The 13,744-nt window shown below is 43.1% G+C and overlaps 1 protein-coding gene across 1 annotated transcript in view; it reads left to right on the top strand.

Annotated features, from left to right (window-relative positions):
* Nucleotides 1-13,744, top strand: part of LOC135537973 (GATOR2 complex protein WDR59-like) — a 75,912-nt gene that overhangs the window by 46,068 nt on the left and 16,100 nt on the right. The window contains exons 13-15 of the mRNA XM_064963984.1: nt 426-542; nt 11,873-11,950; nt 12,056-12,212. Coding sequence (XP_064820056.1) covers nt 426-542; nt 11,873-11,950; nt 12,056-12,212 — 352 coding nt within the window. The remainder of the gene's footprint in view (nt 1-425; nt 543-11,872; nt 11,951-12,055; nt 12,213-13,744) is intronic.

Below are 13,744 nucleotides of genomic sequence, written 5' to 3'. Positions count from 1 at the left end.
TAGGGTCAGTACTACATTATAACCTGTGTAGGGTCAGTACTACATTATAACCTGTGTACTACATTATAACCTGTGTAGGGTCAGTACTATAACATTATAACCTGTGTAGGGTCAGTACTACATTATAACCTGTGTAGGGTCAGTACTACATCATAACCTGTGTAGGGTCAGTACATTATAACCTGTCAGTACTACATTATAACCTGTGTAGGGTCAGTACTACATTATAACCTGTGTGTCAGTACTACATTATAACCTGTGTAGGGGTCAGTACTACATTATAACCTGTCAGTACTACATTATAACCTGTGTAGGGTCAGTACTACATTATAACCTGTGTAGGGTCAGTGTCCCTGTACTACATGTTCAGTGAGTGTCCCCGTGTCTTGGTTTGTGCCTGATGGTCCTGTGTATCTGTTTCCCAGAAACCCAACACAGCTGTGGAGTACGTTGCAGCTCACCTGTCTAAGATCCACGGTCTGGACTGGCACCCTGACAACGAATACATCCTGGCCACGTCCAGTCAGGACAACTCCGTCAGGGTAAATTACCTATCTCCGTCCAGTCTGGACAACTCCGCCAGGGTAAATTACCTATCTCCGTCCAGTCTGGACAACTCCGTCAGGGTAAATTACCTATCTCCGTCCAGTCTGGACAACTCCGTCAGGGTGAATTACCCATCTCCGTCCAGTCTGGACAACTCCGTCAGGGTGAATTACCTATCTCCGTCCAGTCTGGACAACTCCATCAGGGTGAATTACCTATCTCCGCCCAGTCAGGACAACTCCGTCAGGGTGAATTACCTATCTACGTCCAGTCAGGACAACTCCGTCAGGGTGAATTACCTATCTACGTCCAGTCAGGACAACTCCGTCAGGGTAAATTACCTATCTCCGTCCAGTCAGGACAACTCCGTCAGGGTGAATTACCTATCTGTCCGTCCAGTCAGACAACTCCGTCAGGGTGAATTACCTATCTGTCCCCAGAACGTCCAGTCAGGACAACTCCGTCAGGGTGAATTACCTATCTACGTCCAGTCAGGACAACTCCGTCAGGGTGAATTACCTATCTACGTCCAGTCAGGACAACTCCGTCAGGGTGAATTACCTATCTACGTCCAGTCAGGACAACTCCGTCAGGGTGAATTACCTATCTGTCCCCAGAACGTCCAGTCAGGACAACTCCGTCAGGGTGAATTACCTATCTACGTCCAGTCAGGACAACTCCGTCAGGGTGAATTACCTATCTACGTCCAGTCAGGACAACTCCGTCAGGGTGAATTACCTATCTGTCCCCAGAACGTCCAGTCAGGACAACTCCGTCAGGGTGAATTACCTATCTTTCCCCAGAACGTCCAGTCAGGACAACTCCGTCAGGGTGAATTACCTATCTACGTCCAGTCAGGACAACTCCGTCAGGGTGAATTACCTATCTACGTCCAGTCAGGACAACTCCGTCAGGGTGAATTACCTATCTACGTCCAGTCAGGACAACTCCGTCAGGGTGAATTACCTATCTACGTCCAGTCAGGACAACTCCGTCAGGGTGAATTACCTATCTACGTCCAGTCAGGACAACTCCGTCAGGGTGAATTACCTATCTCCGTCCAGTCTGGACAACTCCGTCAGGGTGAATTACCTATCTACGTCCAGTCAGGACAACTCCGTCAGGGTGAATTACCTATCTGTCTCCGAACGTCCAGTCAGGACAACTCCGTCAGGGTGAATTACCTATCTGTCCCCCGTCCAGTCAGGACAACTCCGTCAGGGTGAATTACCTATCTTTCCCCAGAACGTCCAGTCAGGACAACTCCGTCAGGGTGAATTACCTATCTGTCCCCAGAACGTCCAGTCAGGACAACTCCGTCAGGGTGAATTACCTATCTACGTCCAGTCAGGACAACTCCGTCAGGGTGAATTACCTATCTCCGTCCAGTCAGGACAACTCCGTCAGGGTGAATTACCTATCTGTCCCCGCGTCCAGTCAGGACAACTCCGTCAGGGTGAATTACCTATCTACGTCCAGTCAGGACAACTCCGTCAGGGTGAATTACCTATCTACGTCCAGTCAGGACAACTCCGTCAGGGTGAATTACCTATCTACGTCCAGTCAGGACAACTCCGTCAGGGTGAATTACCTATCTTTCCCCCAGAACGTCCAGTCAGGACAACTCCGTCAGGGTGAATTACCTATCTCCGTCCAGTCAGGACAACTCCGTCAGGGTGAATTACCTATCTCCGTCCAGTCAGGACAACTCCGTCAGGGTGAATTACCTATCTTTCCCCAGAACGTCCTGTCAAGACAACTCCGTCCAGGGTGAATTACCTATCTCCGTCCAGTCAGGACAACTCCGTCAGGGTGAATTACCTATCTCCGTCCAGTCAGGACAACTCCGTCAGGGTGAATTACCTATCTTTCCCCCAGAACGTCCAGTCAGGACAACTCCGTCAGGGTGAATTACCTATCTTTCCCCAGTCAGGACAACTCCGTCAATTTAAATTAACCTACTCAGTCAGTCAAAAGCCTCCTGTTCCCAGTAATAAATTGTTTATCATGTCACCATACATTTCCATGTATTACTTCCGTCAGGTTTGATTTGTTATCTCAATAATTCACTAATGACAAATTGTTAAACATCCGTTTTTAGCGTGAATTAAATAATCCAACAGGACTGTTTGCTGCTAACAGGGAGAACTGCAAGCTAATTGGCAAAACAGTCATGTTCAGATACCGTCAGGAATCCTGAATTACCTATCTAGTCGGAAGTCAAGAACTGCCGAAAAATACATCAGTCAAAGAGGAGAACAATTATTCTGTTAGGAAACTCCGTATATATTTTTTAAATTGAGGCATGCTAAGACAGAAAGTGACACAAGCTAGTTTTAGATCCCACCTTGTCTAGTGTATTCAGGACAACTCCGTCAGGTGTACCTATCTAGTGGTCAGAGCGTTGGACTAGTAACTGGAAGGTTGTGAGTTCAAACCCCTATCTGACAAGTCCAGTCAGGACAACTCTGCCCCTGATCAGGCAGTTAACCCACTGTTCCCACGTCATTCAATACAGAATTTGTTCTTCCGACTTGCCTGGTTAAATGTAAAATTAAAAATCTCAGGTCAGGTATAATAGATCCCACTTGTCAGTGTATTCAGGTATCATAGATCCCACCTTGTCTACGTCCAGTCAGGACATAATAGATCAGGGTGAATTACCTATCTAGTCCAGTCAGGTATAACAGATCCCACCTTGTCTAGTGTAGTCAGGTATAATTACCATCTTGTCCAGTGTAGTCAGGTATAATAGATCCCACTTCCAGTCAGACATATTCAGGTATAATAGATCCCACCTTGTCTAGTGTATTCAGGTATAATAGATCCCACCTTGTCTAGTGTATTCAGGTATAATAGATCCCACCTTGTCGAGTGTATTCAGGTATAATAGATCCCACCTTGTCTAGTGTATTCAGGTATAATAGATCCCACCTTGTCTAGCATATTCAGGTTATATAGATCCCACCTTGTCTAGTGTATTCAGGTATAATAGATCCCACCTTGTCAGTGTAGTCAGGTATAATAGATCCCACCTTGTCCAGTGTATTCAGGTATAATAGATCCCACCTTGTCTAGTGTAGTCAGGTATAATAGATCCCACCTTGTATTCAGGTATAATAGATCCCCTAGTGTAGTCAGGTATCAGAACAGTGTATTCAGGTATAATAGATCCCACCTTGTCAGTCAGGTGTATTCAGGTATAATAGATCCCACCTTGTCTAGTGTAGTCAGGTATAATAGATCCCACCTTGTCTAGCATATTCAGGTATAATAGATCCCACCTTGTCTAGTGTATTCAGGTATAATAGATCCCACCTTGTCGAGTGTATTCAGGTATAATAGATCCCACCTTGTCTAGTGTATTCAGGTATAATAGATCCCACCTTGTCTAGTGTAGTCAGGTATAATAGATCCCACCTTGTATTCAGGTATAATAGATCCCACCTTGTCTAGTGTAGTCAGGTATAATAGATCCCACCTTGTCTAGTGTATTCAGGTATAATAGATCCCACCTTGGAGTGTATTCAGGTATAATAGATCCCCTTGTCTAGTGTAGTCAGGTATAATAGATACCACCTTGTCTAGTGTATTCAGGTATAATAGATCCCAATTATTCTTGTATTCAGGTATAATAGATCCCACCTTGTCTAGTGTAGTCAGGTATAATAGATCCCACCTTGTCTAGTGTTATATACCTAGGATAATAGATCCCACCTTGTCTAGTGTATTCAGGTATAATAAATCCCACCTTGTCTAGTGTAGTCAGGTATAATAGATCCCACCTTGTCTAGTGTAGTCAGGTATAATAGATCCCACCTTGTGTAAGTGTATCATTGTCTAGTGTATTATAATAGATCCCACCTTGTCTAGTGTAGTCAGGTATAATAGATCCCACCTTGTCTAGTGTAGTCAGGTATAATAGATCCCACCTTGTCTAGTGTAGTCAGGTATAATAGATCCCACCTTGTCTATTCAGGTATAATAGATCCCACCTTGTCTAGTGTATTCAGGTATAATAGATCCCCCTTGTCTAGTGTATTCAGGTATAATAGATCCCACCTTGTCTAGTGTATTCAGGTATAATAGATCCCACCTTGTCTAGTGTATTCAGGTATAATAGATCCCACCTTGTCTAGTGTATTCAGGTATAATAGATCCCACCTTGTCTAGTGTAGTCAGGTATAATAGATCCCACCTTGTCTAGTGTAGTCAGGTATAATAGATCCCACCTTGTCTAGTGTAGTGTATAATAGATCAGGTATAATAGATCCCACCTTGTCTAGTGTATTCAGGTATAATAGATCCCACCTTGTCTAGTGTAGTCAGGTATAATAGATCCCACCTTGTCTAGTGTAGTCAGGTATAATAGATCCCACCTTGTCTAGTGTAGTCAGGTATAATAGATCCCACCTTGTCTAGTGTAGTCAGGTATAATAGATCCCACCTTGTCTAGTGTAGTCAGGTATAATAGATCCCACCTTGTCTAGTGTAGTCAGGTATAATAGATCCCACCTTGTCTAGTGTAGTCAGGTATAATAGATCCCACCTTGTCTAGTGTAGTCAGGTATAATAGATCCCACCTTGTCTAGTGTAGTCAGGTATAATAGATCCCACCTTGTCTAGTGTAGTCAGGTATAATAGATCCCACCTTGTCTAGTGTATTCAGGTATAATAGATCCCACCTTGTCTAGTGTAGTCAGGTATAATAGATCCCACCTTGTCTAGTGTATTCAGGTATAATAGATCCCACCTTGTCTAGTGTATTCAGGTATAATAGATCCCACCTTGTCTAGTGTAGTCAGGTATAATAGATCCCACCTTGTCTAGTGTAGTCAGGTATAATAGATCCCACCTTGTCTAGTGTAGTCAGGTATAATAGATCCCACCTTGTCTAGTGTATTCAGGTATAATAGATCCCACCTTGTCTAGTGTAGTCAGGTATAATAGATCCCACCTTGTCTAGTGTAGTCAGGTATAATAGATCCCACCTTGTCTAGTGTATTCAGGTATAATAGATCCCACCTTGTCTAGTGTATTCAGGTATAATAGATCCCACCTTGTCTAGTGTATTCAGGTATAATAGATCCCACCTTGTCTAGTGTATTCAGGTATAATAGATCCCACCTTGTCTAGTGTATTCAGGTATAATAGATCCCACCTTGTCTAGTGTAGTCAGGTATAATAGATCCCACCTTGTCTAGTGTATTCAGGTATAATAGATCCCACCTTGTCTAGTGTATTCAGGTATAATAGATCCCACCTTGTCTAGTGTATTCAGGTATAATAGATACCACCTTGTCTAGTGTAGTCAGGTATAATAGATCCCACCTTGTCTAGTGTATTCAGGTATAATAGATCCCACCTTGTCTAGTGTAGTCAGGTATAATAGATCCCACCTTGTAGTCAGGTGTAATAGAACCCACCTTGTCTAGTGTAGTCAGGTATAATAGATCCCACCTTGTCTAGTGTATTCAGGTATAATAGATCCCACCTTGTCTAGTGTAGTCAGGTATAATAGATCCCACCTTGTCTAGTGTATTCAGGTATAATAGATCCCACCTTGTCTAGTGTAGTCAGGTATAATAGATCCCACCTTGTCTAGTGTATTCAGGTATAATAGATCCCACCTTGTCTAGTGTATTCAGGTATAATAAATCCCACCTTGTCTAGTGTATTCAGGTATAATAGATCCCACCTTGTCTAGTGTAGTCAGGTATAATAGATCCCACCTTGTCTAGTGTAGTCAGGTATAATAGATCCCACCTTGTCTAGTGTATTCAGGTATAATAGATCCCACCTTGTCTAGTGTATTCAGGTATAATAGATCCCACCTTGTCTAGTGTATTCAGGTATAATAGATCCCACCTTGTCTAGTGTAGTCAGGTATAATAGATCCCACCTTGTCTAGTGTATTCAGGTATAATAGATCCCACCTTGTCTAGTGTAGTCAGGTATAATAGATCCCACCTTGTCTAGTGTAGTCAGGTATAATAGATCCCACCTTGTCTAGTGTATTCAGGTATAATAGATCCCACCTTGTCTAGTGTAGTCAGGTATAATAGATCCCACCTTGTCTAGTGTAGTCAGGTATAATAGATCCCACCTTGTCTAGTGTATTCAGGTATAATAGACCTTGTATTCACCTTGTCTAGTGTAGTCAGGTATAATAGATCCCACCTTGTCTAGTGTAGTCAGGTATAATAGATCCCACCTTGTCTAGTGTATTCAGGTATAATAGATCCCACCTTGTCTAGTGTAGTCAGGTATAATAGATCCCACCTTGTCTAGTGTATTCAGGTATAATAGATCCCACCTTGTCTAGTGTATTCAGGTATAATAGATCCCACCTTGTCTAGTGTATTCAGGTATAATAGATCCCACCTTGTCTAGTGTAGTCAGGTATAATAGATCCCACCTTGTCTAGTGTAGTCAGGTATAATAGATCCCACCTTGTCTAGTGTATTCAGGTGTAATAGATCCCACCTTGTCTAGTGTAGTCAGGTATAATAGATCCCATCTTGTCTAGTGTATTCAGGTATAATAGATCCCACCTTGTCTAGTGTATTCAGGTATAATAGATCCCACCTTGTCTAGTGTATTCAGGTATAATAGATCCCACCTTGTCTTGTCAGGTATAATAGATATGCCACCTTGTCTAGTGTAGTCAGGTATAATAGATCCCACCTTGTCTAGTGTATTCAGGTATAATAGATCCCACCTTGTCTAGTGTAGTCAGGTATAATAGATCCCACTTGTCTAGTGTATTCAGGTATAATAGATCCCACCTTGTCTAGTGTAGTCAGGTATAATAGATCCCACCTTGTCTAGTGTAGTCAGGTATAATAGATCCCACCTTGTCTAGTGTAGTCAGGTATAATAGATCCCACCTTGTCTAGTGTATTCAGGTATAATAGATCCCACCTTGTCTAGTGTAGTCAGGTATAATAGATCCCACCTTGTCTAGTGTAGTCAGGTATAATAGATCCCACCTTGTCTAGTGTATTCAGGTATAATAGATCCCACCTTGTCTAGTGTAGTCAGGTATAATAGATCCCACCTTGTCTAGTGTATTCAGGTATAATAGATCCCACCTTGTCTAGTGTAGTCAGGTATAATAGATCCCACCTTGTCTAGTGTAGTCAGGTATAATAGATCCCACCTTGTCTAGTGTAGTCAGGTATAATAGATCCCACCTTGTCTAGTGTATTCAGGTATAATAGATCCCACCTTGTCTAGTGTATTCAGGTATAATAGATCCCACCTTGTCTAGTGTAGTCAGGTATAATAGATCCCACCTTGTCTAGTGTATTCAGGTATAATAGATCCCACCTTGTCTAGTGTATTCAGGTATAATAGATCCCACCTTGTCTAGTGTAGTCAGGTATAATAGATCCCACCTTGTCTAGTGTAGTCAGGTATAATAGATCCCACCTTGTCTAGTGTATTCAGGTATAATAGATCCCACCTTGTCTAGTGTAGTCAGGTATAATAGATCCCACCTTGTCTAGTGTATTCAGGTATAATAGATCCCACCTTGTCTAGTGTAGTCAGGTATAATAGATCCCACCTTGTCTAGTGTAGTCAGGTATAATAGATCCCACCTTGTCTAGTGTATTCAGGTATAATAGATCCCACCTTGTCTAGTGTAGTCAGGTATAATAGATCCCACCTTGTCTAGTGTATTCAGGTATAATAGATCCCACCTTGTCTAGTGTATTCAGGTATAATAGATCCCACCTTGTCTAGTGTAGTCAGGTATAATAGATCCCACCTTGTCTAGTGTATTCTGGTGTAATAGATCCCACCTTGTCTAGTGTAGTCAGGTATAATAGATCCCACCTTGTCTAGTGTATTCAGGTATAATAGATCCCACCTTGTCTAGTGTATTCAGGTATAATAGATCCCACCTTGTCTAGTGTATTCAGGTATAATAGATCCCACCTTGTCTAGTGTAGTCAGGTATAATAGATCCCACCTTGTCTAGTGTAGTCAGGTATAATAGATCCCACCTTGTCTAGTGTAGTCAGGTATAATAGATCCCACCTTTTCTAGTGTATTCAGGTGTAATAGATCCCACCTTGTCTAGTATTCAGGTATAATAGATCCCACCTTGTCTAGTGTAGTCAGGTATAATAGATCCCACCTTGTCTAGTGTAGTCAGGTATAATAGATCCCACCTTGTCTAGTGTATTCAGGTATAATAGATCCCACCTTGTCTAGTGTAGTCAGGTATAATAGATCCCACCTTGTCTAGTGTAGTCAGGTATAATAGATCCCACCTTGTCAGGTATAATAGTGTATTCAGGTATAATAGATCCCACCTTGTCTAGTGTAGTCAGGTGTAATAGATCCCACCTTGTCTAGTGTAGTCAGGTATAATAGATCCCACCTTGTCTAGTGTATTCAGGTATAATAGATCCCACCTTGTCTAGTGTAGTCAGGTATAATAGATCCCACCTTGTCTAGTGTATTCAGGTATAATAGATCCCACCTTGTCTAGTGTAGTCAGGTATAATAGATCCCACCTTGTCTAGTGTATTCAGGTATAATAGATCCCACCTTGTCTAGTGTATTCAGGTATAATAGATCCCACCTTGTCTAGTGTATTCAGGTATAATAGATCCCACCTTGTCTAGTGTAGTCAGGTATAATAGATCCCACCTTGTCTAGTGTAGTCAGGTATAATAGATCCCACCTTGTCTAGTGTATTCAGGTATAATAGATCCCACCTTGTCTAGTGTATTCAGGTATAATAGATCCCACCTTGTCTAGTGTATTCAGGTATAATAGATCCCACCTTGTCTAGTGTAGTCAGGTATAATAGATCCCACCTTGTCTAGTGTATTCAGGTATAATAGATCCCACCTTGTCTAGTGTAGTCAGGTATAATAGATCCCACCTTGTCTAGTGTAGTCAGGTATAATAGATACCACCTTGTCTAGTGTAGTCAGGTATAATAGATACCACCTTGTCTAGTGTAGTCAGGTATAATAGATCCCACCTTGTCTAGTGTATTCAGGTATAATAGATACCACCTTGTCTAGTGTAGTCAGGTATAATAGATCCCACCTTGTCTAGTGTATTCAGGTATAATAGATACCACCTTGTCTAGTGTAGTCAGGTATAATAGATACCACCTTGTCTAGTGTAGTCAGGTATAATAGATCCCACCTTGTCTAGTGTAGTCAGGTATAATAGATCCCACCTTGTCTAGTGTAGTCAGGTATAATAGATCCCACCTTGTCTAGTGTAGTCAGGTATAATAGATCCCACCTTGTCTAGTGTAGTCAGGTATAATAGATCCCACCTTGTCTAGATCCCACCTTGTCTAGTGTATTCAGGTATAATAGATACCACCTTGTCTAGTGTAGTCAGGTATAATAGATACCACCTTGTCTAGTGTAGTCAGGTATAATAAATCCCACCTTGTCTAGTGTAGTCAGGTATAATAGATCCCACCTTGTCTAGTGTAGTCAGGTATAATAGATCCCACCTTGTCTAGTGTATTCAGGTATAATAGATCCCACCTTGTCTAGTGTATTCAGGTATAATAGATCCCACCTTGTCTAGTGTATTCAGGTATAATAGATCCCACCTTGTCTAGTGTAGTCAGGTATAATAGATCCCACCTTGTCTAGTGTAGTCAGGTATAATAGATCCCACCTTGTCTAGTGTATTCTGGTGTAATAGATACCACCTTGTCTAGTGTAGTCAGGTATAATAGATCCCACCTTGTCTAGTGTATTCAGGTATAATAGATCCCACCTTGTCTAGTGTATTCAGGTATAATAGATCCCACCTTGTCTAGTGTATTCAGGTATAATAGATCCCACCTTGTCTAGTGTATTCAGGTATAATAGATCCCACCTTGTTAGTAGTCAGGTATAATAGATCCCACCTTGTCTAGTGTATTCTGGTGTAATAGATCCCACCTTGTCTAGTGTATTCAGGTATAATAGATCCCACCTTGTCTAGTGTAGTCAGGTATAATAGATCCCACCTTGTCTAGTGTATTCAGGTATAATAGATCCCACCTTGTCTAGTGTAGTCAGGTATAATAGATCCCACCTTGTCTAGTGTATTCAGGTATAATAGATCCCACCTTGTCTAGTGTAGTCAGGTATAATAGATCCCACCTTGTCTAGTGTATTCAGGTATAATAGATCCCACCTTGTCTAGTGTATTCAGGTATAATAGATCCCACCTTGTCTAGTGTAGTCAGGTATAATAGATCCCACCTTGTCTAGTGTAGTCAGGTATAATAGATCCCACCTTGTCTAGTGTAGTCAGGTATAATAGATCCCACCTTGTCTAGTGTAGTCAGGTATAATAGATCCCTCCTTGTCTAGTGTAGTCAGGTATAATAGATCCCACCTTGTCTAGTGTATTCAGGTATAATAGATCCCACCTTGTCTAGTGTATTCAGGTATAATAGATCCCACCTTGTCTAGTGTATTCAGGTATAATAGATCCCACCTTGTCTAGTGTAGTCAGGTATAATAGATCCCACCTTGTCTAGTGTAGTCAGGTATAATAGATCCCACCTTGTCTAGTGTAGTCAGGTATAATAGATCCCACCTTGTCTAGTGTAGTCAGGTGTAATAGATCCCACCTTGTCTAGTGTATTCAGGTATAATAGATCCCACCTTGTCTAGTGTATTCAGGTATAATAGATCCCACCTTGTCTAGTGTAGTCAGGTATAATAGATCCCACCTTGTCTAGTGTAGTCAGGTATAATAGATCCCACCTTGTCTAGTGTATTCAGGTGTAATAGATCCCACCTTGTCTAGTGTATTCAGGTATAATAGATCCCACCTTGTCTAGTGTATTCAGGTATAATAGATCCCACCTTGTCTAGTGTATTCAGGTATAATAGATCCCACCTTGTCTAGTGTATTCAGGTATAATAGATCCCACCTTGTCTAGTGTATTCAGGTTTGTCGACATTTGGGAAGTTTAACGCCAAATGAACCTGGTTTCCATCCGGCCATTCAGTTGTTGTTCTTTCACTGGTATAAAATGGTTGGATGGAAACCTGGTTACACTGTGTAAATGACAACACATTACTACAGGAAAGGAAGAAAAGGATCCAAATGCTTTGAATGAAACAATGAACTATGCAAATGAGCTAAAGCTGTGTGCATTAAGGAAATAGAGGCCCAGCTCAAATATAAGCCTGTCTATAAAAAGCGCCTGTTGTGTTTCGTGATTTAAGCAAATCTTTTAATTGAAGTTTTACGGTATGAAGGATATTCACGTTGCCTTTTTGCCTATGATTCTCCCGTTGTACTTACTGTGCCGTCGTCCAATCTCCCCGTGCAGTTCTGGGACTACAGACAGCCCAGGAAGTATCTGAGCATCCTGTCCTGTCAGGTTCCTGTGTGGAAGGCCAGATATACTGTGAGTTGACCCTTCCCTTCACCAGATCTCCTCATGTGGAGAGTGGATATGTGTCTGAGTGTTGGGGATGTATCTCTGTCTGTAACCGTGTGTGTGTGTGTGTAGCCTTTCTCCAATGGCCTGGTGACAGTGATGGTTCCCCAGCTGAGACGTGAGAACAGCTTGTTGCTATGGAGCGCTCTGGACCTCAACAGCCCCGTCCACGCCTTCGTGGGACACGATGACGTGGTGCTGGAGTTCCAGTGGCGTCCGCAGAAAGAAGGTAAAGGAGGCCTCTACCAGCCTGGGTGTCTGGGTAATATACCTCTACCAGCCTGGGTGTCTGGGTAATATACCTCTACCAGCCTGGGTGTCTGGGTAATATACCTCTACCAGCCTGGGTGTCTGGGTAATAAACCTCTACCAGCCTGGGTAATATACCTCTACCAGCCTGGGTGTCTGGGTAATATACCTCTACCAGCCTGGGTGTCTGGGTAATATACCTCTATCAGCCTGGGTGTCTGGGTAATATACCTCTACCAGCCCTGGGTAATAAACCTCTACCAGCCTGGGTAATATACCTCTACCAGCCTGGGTGGCTGGGTAATATACCTCTACCAGCCTGGGTAATATACCTCTACCAGCCTGGGTGTCTGGGTAATATACCTCTATCAGCCTGGGTAATAAACCTCTACCAGCCTGGGTGTCTGGGTAATATACCTCTACCAGCCTGGGTAATATACCTCTACCAGCCTGGGTAATATACCTCTACCAGCCTGGGTAATATACCTCTACCAGCCTGGGTAATATACCTCTACCAGCCTGGGTGGCTGGGTAATATACCTCTACCAGCCTGGGTGTCTGGGTAATAAACCTCTACCAGCCTGGGTGTCTGGGTAATATACCTCTACCAGCCTGGGTCTACCAGCCTGGGGGTAATATACCTCTACCAGCCTGGGTGTCTGGGTAATAAACCTCTACCAGCCCTGGGTAATATACCTCTACCAGCCTGGGTGGCTGGGTAATATACCTCTACCAGCCTGGGTGTCTGGGTAATATACCTCTACCAGCCTGGGTGGCTGGGTAATAAACCTCTACCAGCCTGGGTGTCTGGGTAATATACCTCTACCAGCCTGGGTGTCTGGGTAATATACCTCTACCAGCCTGGGTGTCTGGGTAATATACCTCTATCAGCCTGGGTAATAAACCTCTACCAGCCTGGGTGTCTGGGTAATATACCTCTACCAGCCTGGGTGTCTGGGTAATATACCTAAACCTCTACCAGCCTGGGTGTCTGGGTAATATACCTCTACCAGCCTGGGTAATAAACCTCTACCAGCCCTGGTAATATACCTCTACCAGCCTGGGTAATATACCTCTACCAGCCTGGGTAATATACCTCTACCAGCCAGCCTGGGTAATATACCTCTACCAGCCTGGGTAATATACCTCTACCAGCCTGGGTGTCTGGGTAATATACCTCTACCAGCCTGGGTAATATACCTCTACCAGCCCTGGGTAATATACCTCTACCAGCCTGGGTAATATACCTCTACCAGCCTGGGTGGCTGGGTAATATACCTCTACCAGCCTGGGTACCTCTACCAGCCTGGGTAATATACCTCTACCAGCCTGGGTGGCTGGGTAATATACCTCTACCAGCCTGGGTACCTCTACCAGCCTGGGTAATATACCTCTACCAGCCTGGGTAATATCAGCCTGGGTAATAAACCTCTACCAGCCCTGGGTAATATACCTCTACCAGCCTGGGTAATATACCTCTACCAGCCTGGGTAATAACCTCTACCAGCCTGG

This window comes from Oncorhynchus masou, unplaced genomic scaffold, assembly GCF_036934945.1.
Source record: "Oncorhynchus masou masou isolate Uvic2021 unplaced genomic scaffold, UVic_Omas_1.1 unplaced_scaffold_880, whole genome shotgun sequence".
Lineage (NCBI taxonomy): Eukaryota > Metazoa > Chordata > Actinopteri > Salmoniformes > Salmonidae > Oncorhynchus > Oncorhynchus masou.
Note: the sequence above shows the minus strand (reverse complement) of the source record. Positions and strands in the feature narration are given on the sequence as shown.